Source organism: Nomascus leucogenys, chromosome 7b (genome assembly GCF_006542625.1).
Source record: "Nomascus leucogenys isolate Asia chromosome 7b, Asia_NLE_v1, whole genome shotgun sequence".
Classification (NCBI taxonomy): Eukaryota; Metazoa; Chordata; class Mammalia; order Primates; family Hylobatidae; genus Nomascus; species Nomascus leucogenys.
In genome coordinates this window covers 8,833,835-8,850,461 of record NC_044387.1, presented here as the reverse complement: position 1 = coordinate 8,850,461, position 16,627 = coordinate 8,833,835, and the positions used below count along the sequence as shown (strand labels likewise).

General features: G+C 50.1%; 2 protein-coding genes across 2 annotated transcripts; both read left to right on the top strand.

Annotated features, from left to right (window-relative positions):
- Positions 1–4: 4 nt before the first annotated feature.
- Positions 5–9,518, top strand: LOC100599926. The gene is made up of 4 exons (XM_030815193.1): positions 5–371; positions 1,868–1,927; positions 4,846–5,234; positions 5,321–9,518. The coding sequence occupies exons 3-4, from the start codon at positions 5,165–5,167 to the stop codon at positions 7,357–7,359; spliced, it is 2,109 nt and encodes a 702-aa protein (XP_030671053.1). The 5' UTR covers positions 5–371; positions 1,868–1,927; positions 4,846–5,164; the 3' UTR covers positions 7,360–9,518.
- LOC115835882 lies at positions 7,934–9,518 on the top strand. The gene has a single exon (XM_030815194.1). It carries the CDS (start codon positions 7,934–7,936, stop codon positions 9,383–9,385), a length of 1,452 nt encoding a protein of 483 aa, XP_030671054.1. The 3' UTR covers positions 9,386–9,518.
- Positions 9,519–16,627: the final 7,109 nt, after the last annotated feature.

The window sequence follows — 16,627 nt, the reverse complement described above, 5'->3', positions numbered from 1 at the left end:
GAGCGAGTGGGCCCCGCCCTCTACGGGGGCACTGGCGCGGAAACTGGCCCTGTGTCGAAGAAGGAACGTACTTTGGCGTTCTTATGAGCCGTCTAGTACAAATTATTGGCAGAAACAATGAATTAAACATTCAAAAAGTAACCCACCGGCCGGCCGCAGTGGCTTATGCCTGTAATCCCGGCACTTTGGGAGACCGAGGCGGGCGGATCACCTGAGGACAGGAGTTCGAGACCACCCTGGCCAACATGGTGAAACCTCGTCCCTACTAAAAATACAAAAATTAGCCAGGCGTGGTGGCGGGCGCCTGTAACCCTAACCACTTAGGAGGCTGAAGCAGGAGAATCGCTTGAACCCCGGAGGTGGAGGCTGCAGTGAGCTGAGATCGTGCCACTGCACTCCAGCACTCCAGCTGAGGCTACAGAGCGAGACTCTCAAAAAGAAAAAAAAAAAAAGGCCGACCGGGTGCGGTGGCTCACGCCTGGAATCGCAGCACTTTGGAAGGCCGAGGCAGGTGGATAACTAGGTCAGGAGATCAAGACCATTCTGGCTAACACGGTGAAACCCCGTCTCTACTAAAAATACAAAAAATTAGCCGGGCGTGGTGGCGGGCGCCTGTAGTCCCAGGTACTCGGGAGGCCCAGGCAGGAGAATGGCGTGAACCCGGGAGGCAGAGCTTGCAGTGAGCCGAGATCGCACCACTGCACACTGCACTCCAGCCTGGGCAACAGAGAGAAACTCCATCTCAAAAAAAAAAAAAAAAAAAAGGCCGGGTGCGGTGGCTCACGCCTGTAATCCCCCCAGCACTTTGGGAAGCTGAGGTGGGTGGATCACCTGAGGTTGGGAGTTCGATACCAGCCTGACCAATATGAAGAAACCCCATCTCTACTAAAAATACAAAATTAGCCGGGCGTGGTGGCGCATGCCTGTAATCCCAGCTACTTGGGAGGTTGAGGCAGGAGAATCGCTTGAACTTGGGAGGCGGAAGTTGCAGTGAGCCGAGATCGTGCCATTGCACTCCAGCCTGGGCAACAAGAGTGGAAACTCAGTCTCAAAAAAAAAAAAAAAAAAAAAAAATTCCAGCCACTAAACGGTTAAGGCCTGGCTCATTATAATTGGCTGATGTCCCTGCCTGCTCAGATATTTAATATTTTGAATAGAACTTTTGGGTAAAAGAGTCTTCAGGGTAGCATTTATTTTCCCACCAACACTCCCATCCTAAGATGGGAAAAGTAATTCCCCCACAGGAAATCAGGATACTGCAAGCAACGAGAAAGGGATGTTGAGTGGTTAAACAAGAATACATGTATTCAATACAGTGTTCATTAAATGTTTGATAATAGATAGAAGGACAGGCAGATCCAAGTATTTCATAGGAAGAAAGAAATCAAGCAGACCGCAGGTTATATCACCCCATCACACATTCAGGGAACTTAATCTTTTCATTCCAGAGGATGGGTTTGTTTAAAGCAAGTTCTTCCTCTTAATTACTTTTGAACAATTCCCCAATACTGTCCTTACCTGCACCAAGAACATGCTAGCCAGGCCTGGCACCAGGGTCAGAGTTGAGGCTGGGGCATCAGCCCCCTTTGTGAGGTGGCCTCAATGACAGGGGTGCTATGAGGTGGCGGCTATCCTACTGCAGCTGGCTGCATCAGATGTGCCAGGCCTGCCCTCTAGCTCCCAACACCATCTGCCTGACCTAAGCTTTGCCATGTTGTTGTCACTGCTGGGTGTCTGTGTCGTGGTAGGGCCATTCCATGGCCCTGAGTGGGAGCCAGTGCAGGGCCTGCTCTCCCAGGATCACAGCTGCAGGGACCCTCAGTGCTGTGGCAACCTGCTTGTCCTCTGCCTCTTTCTGGTCTGGCAGGTCCGGCACTATTGGCACCAGGTCACCAGGACCCGCTTCAGCACAAGGAATGTCATCCAGGTGAGTGGGCCCCACACACCTTCACCCTTCTTCCCTCAGCACCATGATTGTCTCTGTCACTTGTTACAAGGAACTTGTTTTATGCCTGGTGTACCAGAAAATGAATCAGAGGGAAAATCAGGCTGCTCAGGGAGAGCATCGGCCAAGCCCCAAACCCAGGAGTCACCCTGAGCTCCTCTCTTTCCCTCAGTCCACACATTCAATCCATCTGCAAGTCCGAGGGGTATACTTGCAAATTGTATCTCAAATCTGATCACTTCTCCTAACCACACCACACCTTCCTGGGCAGAGACACCATCATGTCTCACTTGGACCATAGCAACAGCCTTCTGCCTGGTTCTTGCTGCTTCTCTTATCCAACCACAGCCTATCCTCCATACAGTCACCAGAGTGGCCTTCTTCTCTCTCTTTTTTTTTTTTTCTGAGACAGAGTCTCACAGTGTTGCCTGGGCTAGTGCGCAAGTGGTGTGATCTTGATTTGCTGCAACCTCCGCCTCCATGGTTCAAGCGATTCTCCTGCCTCAGCCTCCCAAGTAGCTAGGATTACAGGCACCCGCCACCACGCCTGGATAATTTTTTTTTTTTTTTGTATTTTTAGTAGAGGCGGGGTTTCACTATGTTGGCCAGGCTGGTCTCGAGCTCCTGACCTCATGATCTGCCTGCCTCGGCCTCCCAAAGTGCTGGGATTACAGGGGTGAGCCACTGCGCCTGGCCTCTTTTTTCTCTCTTAAAAAAAAAAAAATTGGTCCAAGGATAATACACACACACAATTACAAGTGTGTAGATCAGTAAATTTTCATAATTGAATACATCAGTTTGTAGCATGGAGATTAAGAAACAAATGATTACCAGCAGTCCAGAAGTTTGTAGTCACAACTCTGCGGATTTCCTTTTCTTTTCTTTTTTTTTTTTTGAGACGGAGTTTTGATTTTGTTGCCCAGGCTGGAGTGCAATGGTGTGATCTCGGCTTACCTCAACCTCTGCCTCCCAAGTTCAAGCAATTCTCCTGCCTCAGCCTCCCGAGTAGCTGGGATTACGGGCATGCGCCACCACACCCGTTAATTTTGTATTTTTAGTAGAGGTGAGGTTTCTCCATGTTAGTCATGCTGGTCTCAAACTCCCGTCCTCATGTCATCCGCCTGCCTTGGCCTCCCAAAGTGCTGGGATTACAGGAATGAGCCACTACTCCCAGCCAACTCTGCAGATTTCTTTCTTTTTTCTTTTTCTTTCTTTCTTTTTTTTTTTTTTTTTTGTGAGATGGAGTCTTGCTCTGTGGCCCAGGCTAAAGTCCAGTGGTGCAATCTTGGCTCACAGCAACCTCTGCCTCCCAGGTTCAAGTGATTCTCTTGCCTCTGCCTCCCTAGTAGCTGGGATTACAGGCATGTGCCACCATGCACAGCTAATTTTTGTATTTTTTTTTTTTTTTTTTTTTTTTTTTGAGACGGAGTCTCGCTCTGTCGCCCAGGCTGGAGTTCAGTGGCGCAATCTCGGCTCACTGCAAGCTCCGCCTCCCGGGTTCACGCCATTCTCCTGCCTCAGCCTCTCCGAGTAGCTGGGACTACAGGCGCCCGCCACCACGCCCGGCTAATTTTTTATATTTTTAGTAGAGACGGGGTTTCACCGTGGTCTCGATCTCCTGACCTCGTGATTCGCCCACCTCGGCCTCCCAAAGTGCTGGGATTACAAGCGTGAGCCACCGCGCCCGGCCCAATTTTGTATTTTTAGTAGACACAGGGTTTCACCATGTTGGTCCGGCTGGTCTCGAACTCCTGACCTCAAGTGATCCACCCACCTTGGCCTCCCAAAGCATTGGGATTACAGGCGTGAGCCACCACGCCTGGCCGACTCTGTGGATTTCTTTCTTTTTTTTTTGAGACGGAGTCTTGCTCTGTCACCCAGACTGGAGTGCAATGGCACGATCTCGGCTCACTGAAAGCTCCACCTCCCGGGTTCATGCCATTCTCCTGCCTAAGCCTCCTGAGTAGCTGGGAATACAGGTGCCCGCCACCACGCCTGGCTAATTTTTTTTTTTTTTTTTGTATTTTTAGTAGAGATGGGGTTTCACCGTGTTAGCCAGGATGGTCTCAATCTCCTGACCTTGTGATCCGCCTGCCTTGACCTCCCAAAGTGCTGGAATTACAGGCGTGAGCCACTGCGCCGGGCCTCTTCTTTTTTTTTTTTTTTTTTTTTTTTTTTCAGATGGAGTCATACTCTGTCACCCAGGCTGGACTGCAGTGGTGTGATCTTGGCTCACTGCAAACTCCACCTCCTGGGCTCAAGCAATTCTTGTGCCCCAGCCTCCTGAGTAGCTGGGATTACAGGCATGCGCCACGATGGCTGGCTAATTTTTGTATTTTTAGTAGAGATGGGGTTTCGCCATGTTGGCCAGGCTGGTCTGGAACTCCTGACCTCAAGTGTCCACCCATCTTGGCCTCCCAAAATGCTGGGATTACAGACATAAGCCACCATGCCCTGCCATCAGAACAAACTTTTAGAAACAGAACATAGCACTTAGCTGCTCAAAACCCTGCAATGGCTCCTATACTTACATTATCCGCCAAACTCAGAAGAAAATTCTCACTCCTAATCATGACTCTAAGGACCAGCGTAATCTGTCCCGTGTTTGTCTCCGATCTTATCTCCCAGTGCTCTCCTTGTTACTGGTTCCATTCTGGCCACACAGTCTTCTTTGCTGTTCCTGTACACGTAATTTTGTTCCATCCTCAAGCCTTTGTACTTAATGTCTCCTCTGCCTACAACGCTCTTTCTTCAGATGTCACTTGGTTTGCCCCTTACTTCATTCAGGTCTCCAGTCAAATGTCACTTCCTCCAAGAAGCCTTCCCTGACTATTCTGTCTGTGCGGATTATGCAAGTTATTATGTGTGCAAGGATTTTGCTTCTCTGTTCTCACTTACAGGTGCCAATGCAGAAGTGGGCAGTGCCCTCCATGAGGTGCGAAACTGTCTTCAAGCTGACTCCTGAATTCTTCAGTCCTGGAAAGTCCAGGGGCCTAGATTCTCAACAATGCACACAAAGGCAGAGATGGGGATACCGGAGGAGCCTCCAGGAATCATGGGCCCAGAAACTGCTCTCTCCACAGCACTCATGTCCAGGCCCAACTTCAGGTGTCCACACCCACTCTGAGCCCATCTTTTGTACCACCTCCATTTCAAACACCTGTCTACTGCCTCAGGACAGTTCCTGGAAAGCATGGCAGGTGCCTTGGTGTCTCTGTGATGGTCAGACTCACCCTGCCTTGGACATGTGTCAAGAGATGGAGCAGCTGCTGCTTCACTCACAGGAAAGGTTGGTGTCACTGGAGCCTGTCATCAGCATGAGGTCTCGCCCCACCTCCATGACCTTAACCACCTCTCTTCCAAACTTACTTTCAGCTCAGAGGCTGCAGTTCTGCCCCAGAGAGCTCCTGCCTGATCCTTCCCACCAAACAATGAGAATGTGCACTTGGAAGTCTTGGCACTGTCCATCAGAGGCCTGGGAACCAGGGGGTAAAAACCAGACAGCAGGCAGAGAGGATAGTAGAGAGACCCAGGCTCCAAGGTGGATGTACCAGACAGGGAGCAGACGGGAGGATGCTTCAGAAATCCAGGCATCTAGGGAGCAGTTCCCAGTAGACTTTGGAATGGAGGGTGATGCAGAGACTAACGTGTTGGAGTGTGCAAACCAGAGACTAGTAATAAGTGAAACTGATGGCGAGATCTTGACACCAGGATGGGACACCCAGGACCGGATGGGAGTTGAGAGTAGAACCAACATTCAGGAACTAGGGAATAGAAACCAGAGGGAGGCTGGAGGTAAGAATCTCCCTGAAACCCAGGCACATATGGGAGAGAACCAAGAACAGTTAAGATGTAAAATTGATGCAGAGACCCAAACACCTGAGTGGGAGAACCAGGATAAGAATGGAAGTGAGGATGCTGTGGAGACCCAGACATTTGAGAGGAAGGACAAGAAAGAGGCTGGAGAGGAGGATGGGGAGGAGATCCAGGCTCAAGGATTGGGGAAGCAAGGCCAGACTGGAGATGAGAATGGTGAGGAGACCCAGACACCACAGTGGGAGAAACAAGATCAGATGAAAGGGGATGCGGATGTGGAAATTCAGACGGAAGAGGGGAGAAACAAGGACCAGGTTGGAGGTCAGGATGCTGCACAAACCCAATCATGTGGGAGGGAGAACGTGGGAGAAGTAAAAGAGAATAGTGTAGAGACCCAGGCCTTGGATTGGGGAAAACAGGAATGTGTTGGAAATGGGAATGTTACAAAGATCCAGACACCAAGGTGGGAGAAGCATGATCAAGGTGGAAGTAAGAAAGCTAAGAAGACCCAAGCATCTGGAGGAGAGAACCAGAAACAATTAAGTCATGAAATTCAAGTGGGGTGGGGAAATAAGGGCCTGAGAAGAGGTGAAGATGCTAAGGAAACCCAGATAGCTACCAAGAAGAAGCTCAGGGAGATAAGAGAGAAGGATTGGGTGGTGATCCAGGCACTATGGTGGGGAAACCGGAGACAAGTAGTAAGTGAAATTTATAGAGAATTTGAGATACTCTGTTGGGAGAATCAGAACTGGATTGGAGGTGAACATAGAGCAGAAATTCAGGCATCAGAGAAGAGAGACCAGAGAAAGGATGGATGTGAGGATGGCACAAATATCCTGGCACCCGAGGCTGAGATCCAGGAACAATTAAAAGGTGAAACTGATGTGGAGACTCAGAGCAATGAGCCACTTAGAGAAGAAGATGGTACAGACATTCAGTCACTAGGCAGGAGACAGGTTAAAGGTGAGGATGATAAAGAGACCCAGGAACTTGGGGGGAAAAATCAGGGTCAGTTAGGAAATGAATTTAGTGGAAAGATTCACATACCAAAGGGGAAGAATCAGGAACATATTAGAGGCAAAGATGGTGCACATACCCAGACATCTGAGTCAGGGAACTGGGGCAAATTAACAAGTCAAATTGATGGAGAAATGCATTCAGCAGAATGGAAGAAAGATGAGCAGATTGGAGGTGAGAATGGGGCAGAAATTCAGATACAAGGGAAGAGAAACCTGAGAGAAGTTGGAGGTGAGGATGGTGTAAAGACCTGGGCACCTGGGAAAGAAACCCAGAGTCAGTTTAGAAGTGATCTTGGTAGAAAGATCCTTTTATCAGAGTGGAAGAGCCAGGAGCAGATGGGAAGTGAGAATGGAACAGAAATTCAGGCTCCAGTGGAGAGAAACCAGAGAGGACCTGGAACTGAGGACAGTGTAAAGACTCAGAGACCTAAGAGAGAGAACGAGGACCAGTTAGATAGTGAAATTGGGAGGGAGCCATTCACCAGGGAGGAGGAACTGGGAGCTGACTGGAAAGGATGTTGCAGAAAATCAGGCATCAGAGAAGAAAAACCAGACAGAGGTTGGAAACGAGGACATTAGAATGATCTGGAGGCTTAGGGGAAACAACTGGAGGCTTAGAGCAAAGAACCAGAGACTGTTAAAAAGTAAAGGTAATGGAAAGACCCGTTTATTAGAGTGGAAGAACCAGAAACAGGGTGGAGGTGGGAATGATGAAGAAATTCAAATACAGGGGAAGAGAAACCTGAGAGGGACCACAAGTGATGATGGTACAGAGACCCAGGCTCCTGCAGGAGATGACCAGGGACAGTTAAGAGGTGAAATTGATGAAGAGATCCAGGTACAAGTGCGAGGAAATAAGAATGAGGGTGGAGTTGAGGACGTTGCAGAACTCCAGGATATAGGAAGCCAGAGAAAGTGCACAGATGAGGATGCTGGAGGGCCTCAAGCACCAAGGGGAGGAAAGAAGGATCTGGTCAGAGGAGAGGATGCTGTGAGGGACACTCTCCAAGTCGACTGTTTTGGGAGTGAGAGGCCCACAGGCAGGAGGCACAGCCTACCATGGCCTCTAGCCTTCACTGGCTATGGATGTGGGACCTGGGAACAGGAATGGGCAGTGGCTGTGAATGGTTTCATCTCTGCCCCCTGTCCTGAGATGAATCCTCTCCCGCACCGGGGTGAAGTCTTCCTGCTGGTGGGTGGGGAGAGAGAGCAACTGGCCAGCCAGGGCACAACCCCTGCCAGGGATTATAGAGTGGGGATCAGTCCAGCCTCCCAGCAGGCCCAACCTGAATCCCGGAGAAGACGACAAAGGGACAAAGGGGTGGATCCAGAGAAGGCCCCCAGCCTGACTCGGCAGTCCCCAAACCCTCCGTCTCTGACTGCTCCCTTGGGCATGCCCTTTGCCTGCCCCTGTCTCCCGCGTGGCCCAGCCCGGGAAGCTGCCATCATTCTGGCGGGTCCTCCCACCGCCCTCACTGTCCTGCCCAAGGGGACAGGCCTCAAGAAGAGCAAACGACTGCTCCTGGAGTCCCTCATGCGGAGGAGGATTGCACACCTGAAGTGGGGTCTTCCCCGGCGGATCCTGGAGTCCTATTTCCTGTTTAACTTCTTAGGATCTTGCTCATTGACCCTTTCTGGGGCGAGGCCCCCTGGACTGAACACAGGCCCGGAGCTCCAAGCGCAGCAGGAAAGGGATTGTGAGGCCCAAGGCTCCTCATCAGGCCTTAAGTCCCAAGAGAGGTTCCAGAGGGTTCAGCGCCCAGACAGAAAAAGCTCAAAACTTCCTATACAAGCCAGAGCTCTGGAGAGGAACAGACCGCACAGGTCAGAGCCCATGAGCGTTTCCATCCAGCCTAAAAAGGCCAGGAGAGTCACGCCACCAGGGGGCGCCAGAGAACCACAGGAGATCCAGGAAGCGCCCGCTAGGACCAAGCTTCCAGCTCCCAGGACCCCCAGGCCGGCAGCGGAGTCCAGGAGCTGGTGTGGCCTACAAAGGGTCGGAGAGCCTCCCAGTGAGAACAGTAGGGGCAGGAAAATTATCAGGTCAAGGGTCTCCCAGCTGGCAGAGAGGGCTCCCAGCAGAGTGAGGACCTCATTCTCTAGGGCAGACCACGCCCACTGGAGGAAGGAATGTACATCCTGGGAGGACTCTAAGCCCCCCAGACTCAAATGCCAGCAGCCCACATACTGGAGAAGAGGAAGCCTGGAATCTACAGGGTGCAGAGGGGCTGGGCAGCAGCCTCCCTGCCATTCTGCAGAACCTGTTAGCTTCAAAGGGAGGCTCCACTCTGCAGTGGCAAAGCTGAGCCTGACCCTTCTGAACAAGATGTCCTGGTCCCCACAGCTCGCCAAGCGCAAGCACTTGTCCCCTAACCTGAGCCTGAGGGAACCTGATTCTACTCTGCTTCCCAAAGTGGGTGATCCACGTGCAGGGGAGGACAGCATTGGAGACCACACTGCTTCACAGAAGGATCTTCAGCCGCCAGGTCACTGCTGTACTGGGGCCCCCTTCCTAAGACAGAGAGTCCCCAGGGCCAGGAGGCACCTGGGAACCCAAATGGGGCTCCACAGAATACCCGAGCCTCCAAAAAGTTTAGTATTATGAAGCATCTGAATTTTTTTCTCTTCCAGCATGGCTTTAAAAAGTAGACTCAGGCCCAGAGTCCTCAGGACAAATCAGAAAAGCTTTGAGAGTGTCCTCATCCCTGCAAAGCCTCTAATAAATTGGTTGTGTGGGCCCTGTGGTGTTCTGATTTCTCTGGCACATTTTCCAAGCACCCCTTTTCGGGGTTTGGGATACTTTGTGGGTGGGGTAGAAGCCCCTTGCACTCTGTGGTTGTGGTTTAGGGAATGTGGGTCAACCCAATGTTCTCTCCAAAACACCTCCCTCCCAGCTCCTCACAGTGGAGTCCACAGAGGTTCTATCCTGCCCTGTCCCCAAGCTAATCCTGATTGAGGCAGGACACTCCAAAAGCCTCAGCTGCTTATGGGGAGGGGTGGTCCTCTGCATGGGACGCTTTTTTATTTTTGAGATGGAGCGTAGGTCTGGAGTGCAGTGGCTTGATCTTGACTCACTGTAACCTCCGCCTCCTGGGTTCAAGCGATTCTGCTGCCTCAGCCTCCGGAGTAGCTGGGATTACAGTCATGAGCCACCACACCCGGCTAATTTTTGCATTTTTAGTAGAGGTGGGGTTTCGCCCTGTTGCCCAGGCTGGTCTTGAACTTCTGTCTTTGGGTTGTTTTTTTTTTTTTACTTTTATTTTTATTTTTTGGTTTTAAGCTTCTGATTTATTTATTTATTTTTGAGATGGAGTCTTCCTCTGTCACCCAGGCTGGAGTGCAGTGGTGCAATCTTGGCTCACTGCAACCTCCACCTCCCAGGTTCAAGTGATCCTCCTGCCTCAGCCTCCCGAGTAGCTGGGATTACAGGTGCCCACCACCACGCCCAGCTAAATTTTGTATTTTTAGTGGAAACGGGGGTTCCACCTTGTTGACCAGGCTTGGTCTCAAACTCCTGACCTTAGGTGATCCACCGGCCTTGGCCTCCCAAAGTGCTGTGATTACAGACATGAGCCAACTCACCCAGCCTCTAATTGCTTTTAGATGCAAATCCTTGAGATTGCTTATTTTCCCTCTTTTTTTTTTGTTTGAGATAGAGTCTTGCTCTGTCACCAGGCTGGAGTGCAGTGGCACAATCTCAGCTCACTGCAAACTTCGATTCCTGGGTTCAAGTGATTCCCCTGCCTCAAGCCTCCCAAGTAGCTGGGATTACAGGTACGTGCCACCACAGCCAGCTAATGTTTTGTATTTTAGTAGAGATGGGGTTTCACCATGATGGGTAAGATGGTCTCGATCTCCAGATCTCGTGATCCGCCCACCTCGGCTTCCCAAAGTGCTGGGATTACAGGCGTGAGCCACCATGCCCGGCCTTCACTTTTAAAAAACAGTAGAAATAGCTTCCTTTCCTTCCTTTTTCAAGGCAAATGCCCCCTACTTCATAATTGCTTTTCAACTTTGGGTGTGGTAAAGACATTCCTGCAGGGTTCTAAGCACAAACTGCTTTTGGCTTAGTTAGTTAGACACGACCCAGAGCACTTGCGTCCACCACTTACCCTCAGGGGCTGCTGCTTGCCTGAGACTGCCGCGTCCTGGGTCCGCGCAGGCGCATTCCACACCGACGCAGTTCTGTCCTCCAAGTGCGCATGCGTGCAGTCTGCGCGGGAAAGAGTGCCGCCTCAGCTGAGGGCAAGCGAAGAGATGGCTGTGAGGCCGGCGGCGACGGCGGGCACTCCCGGGCCCAGGAGAGAGGAAGAGGCAGCGCTTCTATTCGAGAGGGCCCATTACCGGCACGACCCGCGCTGGCTGCTGCCCGTGACCCCCCGCCTGTGCCTGGCCTGCGCGCTGGAGCTGCTGCCGGACCCCGTCGTGTCGGTGCGAGCGGAACCTTTTCTTCAGAAGACCTGGGTTTGGCCATTTCCCTCAGCAAACGCGGCCGGGCCCTTGCCAGACCCGCTCTGGTGAACCGGACGCAAAACCGGGCCCCCGCGCTGTGTTCACTCTCCTCCCCGTCAGCCCGTCCCGGACCCTGGCCTCGCGAGCCCCTCAGCCCCAGGCCGGCCTGCGGGCCTCGGTGGAGCCCCGTGCACTGGCTCTGCGCCTGAAAGGGCGGAAATCCGGATCCCCCGGGACCTCACCCAGTCTCAGGGACACACCTTCCCGCCTTCTGCCTTCTGGCTCCTTCCCTTTGCTGCCCCTGCCTTCATTTCCCGGGGATTCGGCCTTAGCTCAGGCTCCCGCCATGTCAGCCCCCACTCACCTGCGGGCCAGGCGCGCACGCGGCGGCTGCCCCTCATTCCCTTCAGCTGTCGGGGTGTGAATCGGAGGAGGGGCAGTCTGGGCTCCGAGGGGACAGGAGTGACAGGTTACAGCCGGGCAGAAGTGGGGTGAACTGGAAGACTGTTCCTTGGGCAGAGCTGGCCAAAGCAGGCTGCCTGGGCCCTCAATGCCTACCGGCGTTTGCAGTGAAGTGGTTTTGTTTGTTTTGAGACGGAGTCTCGCTCTGTCACCCAGGCTGAAGTGCAATGGCGCCATCTCCGCTCACTGCAACCTCTGCTTCCTGGGTTCAAGCGATTCTCCTGCCTCAGCCTACCCAGTAGCTGGGATTACAGGCGCCCGTCACCACGCTCGGCTAATTTCTCTATTTTTAGTAGAGATAGGGGTTTCATCATTTTGGCCAGGCTGGTCTCGAACTCTTGACCTCAGGTGATCCACTCGCCTCGGCTTCCCATAGTGCTGGGATTATAGGCGTGAGCCACGGTGCCCAACCTGCAGTGAGTTTTCTTGTCCATGGAGACATCCAAGAAGACTTTGGGAGGTCAAGTTTCTCTCCAATTCATGGGAGGGGAATTCGTGAGTGGGTGGATTGGCTAGATCAGAAGTTCTCAAAATTTTTTCTTTTTTTTTGTAGAAACGGTCTCGGGGGTCTCCCTGTGTGTTGCCTAGGCTGGTCTTGAACTCCTAGTCTCAAGCAATTCTGCCTTGACCTCCCAAAGTCCAAAGTGTTGGGATTGCATCTGTGAGCCACCATGCCTGGCTGCATTCTCAAATATTTTGATTTCTCTTTTTTTTTTTTTCTTTTTTTGAGATGGAGTTTCACTCTTGTTGCCCAGGCTGGAGTGCAATGGCGCAATCTCAGCTCACTGCAACCTCCGCCTCCCGGGTTCAAGTGATTCTCCTGCCTCAGCCTCCCGAGTAGCTGGGATTACATGCATGCGTCACTATGCCTGGCTAATTTTGTATTTTTAGTAGAGACAGGGTTTCTCCATGTTAGGCTGGTCTTGAACTCCCGACCTCTGGTGATCCCCTCGCCTTGGCCTCCCAAAGTGCTGGGATTACAGGTGTGAGCCACTGTGCCTGGCCCATAAGTAATTTTTTATTGTGGCAAAATATAGATAACATACGATTTGTTTTTAGATCTTTTTAAGTGTACAGTCCTGTGGCATAAGTAATTTTAAAAATATAAATAACTATTTTCTCAAAACAAGGAAGATAGTGACAGGAGTGGCTTTGTTTTACATTTTTGCAAGTTGCTTTAATTGAAGACAGGTTGGCCAGGCACAGTGACTCATGCCTGTAATCCTACTGCTTTGGGAGGCAGAGGTGGAAGGATCACTCGAGCCAGGAGTTCAAGGCTGCATTGAGCGATGACCAAGTCACAGCACTCCTTGGACAAGAGCAAGACCCTGTCTCTCTTAAACACAGCTGGGTTTTTTTTTTGTTTTGTTTTGTTTTTTGAGATGGAGTTTCACTCTTGTTGGCCAGGCTGGAGTGCAATGGCACGATCACGGCTCATCACAACTTCTGCCTCCCAGGTTGAAGAGATTCTCATGCTTCAGCCTCCCAAGTAGCTGGGATTACAGGCATGCACCACCATGCCCAGCTAATTTTGTATTTTTAGTATAGACGGGGTTTCTCCATGTTGGTCAGGTTGGTGTTGAACTCCCAACCTCAGGTGATCTGCCTGCCTTGGCCTCCCAAAGTGTTGGGATTTTTTTTTTTTTTTTTTTTTTTTTTTTTTTTTTTTTTTTTTTTTTTGAGACGGAGTCTTGCTCTGTCCCGCAGGCTGGAGTGCAGTGGCGCGATCTCGGCTCACTGCAAGCTCCGCCTCCCGGGGTTCACGCCATTCTCCTGCCTCAGCCTCCCGAGTAGCTGGGACTACAGGCGCCCGCCAACACGCCCGGCTAATTTTTTGTATTTTTAGTAGAGACGGGGTTTCACCCTGTTAGCCAGGATGGTCTCGATCTCCTGACCTCGTGATCCGCCCGCCTCGGCCTCCCAAAGTGCTGGGATTACAGGCTTGAGCCACCACGCCCGGCCAAGTGTTGGGATTAAAGACGTGAGCCACCAGACCCGGCCAAACAGCTGGATTTTTATCTATTTCTGCATTCAGTCTGTTGTGCTATCATGTCATATAGTCTCAAAAACTCCACTGTGCACTTGTGGGAGAATAAGAATGAGAAAGACTGGGCCGGGTCCAGTGGCTCACACCTGTAATCCCAGCACTTTGGGAGGCCGAGGTGGTCGGATCACGAGGCCAGAAGTTCAAGACCAGCCTGGCCAACATAGAAAAAATTAAAAAAAAATGAGGAAGACTAAGAACATTTTAATATTATATGAAAATATTTTTGTTCTTGTGGACCTCTGGAAAGTGTTTTAGGCACCCTTAGGAATTCCCATACTGTGCTCTGGGAACTCGTAAACTAGCTAATAACCTCTGAATTTTCATTAAGGATGGAAATTCTGAGGCTGCTTTTCTTGGACAGTAAGTCAGAGATGAATAAGACAGTGCAGCGGGGAGAAAATAAGAGAACATGTTATTTGGAACTTAGAAGAATGAACATGTTTGTAGTCAAGTGCTGTTCAGGGTAAGGAAAGGAATTAGGAAAGGTTTGTTAGAGGAGGAAGCATTCAAATTAGGTTTAAGAAGATGGGTGAGATTTGGACCACAGGAAGTGGGAGGCTGATTATCCCAGGAGGTAGGTATTATAAGGATGGGTTTTGGGGATAATCAGAGTGTTTGAAGGGAAATTGAAAGAGATGAGATTGGAGAGACAGGTTGAGGACAGTTACTTGAAGAGTTTGAAACCTAGCTAAGGAGCTTGAATATAAACTGTCAGATGAAGGGGAGTTACTAGGATTTTTTGAGTAGCTCATGTAGATCACTACCTTAATCTATTATGTAGGATGAATTGGTGAAGGAAAAACAGGAGCCTTACAGTAGCACAGATGAGAAGCAATAAGAGATGCAACTTCTACCTTTTATTGAGCACACTTTTCTTTTGAGATGGAGTTTCGCTCTCGTTGCCCAGGCTGGAGTGCAATGGTGCAGTCTTGGCTCACTGCAACCTCTGCCTCCCAGGTCCAAGCGATTCTTCTGCCTCAGCCTCCTGAGTAGCTGGGATTACAGGCGCCTGCCACCATGCACGGCTACTTTTTGTATTTTTAGTAGAGAAGAGGTTTCACCATGTTGGCCAGGCTGGTCTCGAACGCCTGACCTCAGGTGAGCCACCCACATTGGCCTCCCAAAGTTGGGATTACAGGTGTGAGCTACGGCACCCGGCTTGAACACACTTTTTTTTCTTTGTTTTTTTTTTTGAGACAGAGTTTTCCTCTTGTCCAGGCTGGAATGCAATGGTGCGATCTTGGCTCACCACAGCCTCCCCTCCCAGATTCAAGTGATTCTCCTGCTTCAGCCTCCCAATTAGCTGGGGATATAGGCATGCGCCACCATGCTAATTTTGTATTTTTAGTAGAGACCGGGTTTCTCCATGTTGGTCAGGCCAGTCTCGAACTCCCAACCTCAGGTGATCCGCCTGCCTCGGCCTCCCAAAATGTTGGGATTACAGGCATGAGCCACCATGCCCCGCCTCTGAACACACTTTTCTTTTTTCTTTTTTTTTTTTGAGACGAAATCCCGCTCTTGTCCCCCAGGCTGGAATGCAATGGCACTATCTCGGCTCACTGCAACCTCCACCTCCCTGGGATTACAGGCACCTGCCACCATGCCCGGGTAATTTTTTTTATTTTTAGTTGAGATGGAGTTGCACCATGTTGGCCATGCTGGTCTCGAACTCTTGAGCTCGTGATCTGCCCGCCTTGGCCTCCCAAAGTGCTGGAATTACAGGCGTGAATCACCATGCCCAGCCTCTATTTTTGCTTTCTTCACCAACTTGTTAGGCTTAAATGAGCTGGTGGACAAAAATGATTTGTGAAAAATAAATTGCTATGTAAATATAGGCCATTAGGAACCTTAGCTCATGTATAATTTTCTGTATGAATACATGGATTCCTCTGTGTAAATGATATCCTTTTCCAACCTCCCTTGAAGGAGTATGGATCTTACCATAGTTTAAATGATCCCTTGTATCATCTTGTAATTGTATTTGGAAATTACGGTTGTTGGATTCAGAATAGCCAAAGTTTGGTTGCTATTGAATATTTTTCTTCATTTGCTTCAAGTTAGTGCGCAAGAAGCACATGTTGTCCTGCTTCCAAGATGCCCTCGTGAGGCATACCTCCCTGGTCACGCAACTGGTGTCTCAGGATCAGAGAGTCTGCATCCACTTCATAAGCGTGCTTTTTGGTAAGATTAAGAGGGAAATTTGACATGAGTTTTGAATGTATAGTATGTATATCTGCTTTTGGGCTCTTGGAAAAATGATCTTAGATTATTTAGATTTTTTGTATTGTAATACTTTATTAGCAAATTGTTTTGTCATAATGATGTAGAAATGGCCCTTTTTCTAAGATCCAAGATGCATTTTACAGTAACTGACTTTACTAGAGCCAAGAAGTTAGTAAAAGTAAGAAGATGAAAATGGGAAATGTTGGCCGGGCGTGGTGGCTCATGCCTGTAGTCCCAGCACTTTGGGAGGCTGAGGTGGGTAGATCACTTGAGGTCAGGAGTTAGAAACTAGCCTGGTCAACATGGTAAAACCCCATCTCTACTAAAAATAACAAAAATTAGCTCAGTGTGGTGGCGCATGCCTGTAGTCCCAGCTACTTGGGAGGCCGAGGCATGAGAATTGCTTGAACCCTGGAGGCGGAGGTTGCAGTGAGACCAGTTCGTGCCACCACACTCCAGCCTGGGTGACAGAGCAAGACTCCGTCTCAATAAAAATAAAAATTCTTCAAAGAGTCCAGTATACATGGTCTTTGTACAGGAGCAGAATGGAGTCTGCTGACCTAGGTATGACCCTGCTCAAGTTACTTTCCCTCTCCTGTGCCTTAATATCTTCATGTGTGAAGTATGATAGATTAAATTTTATCTGATGTTCTTTCTTTTAAT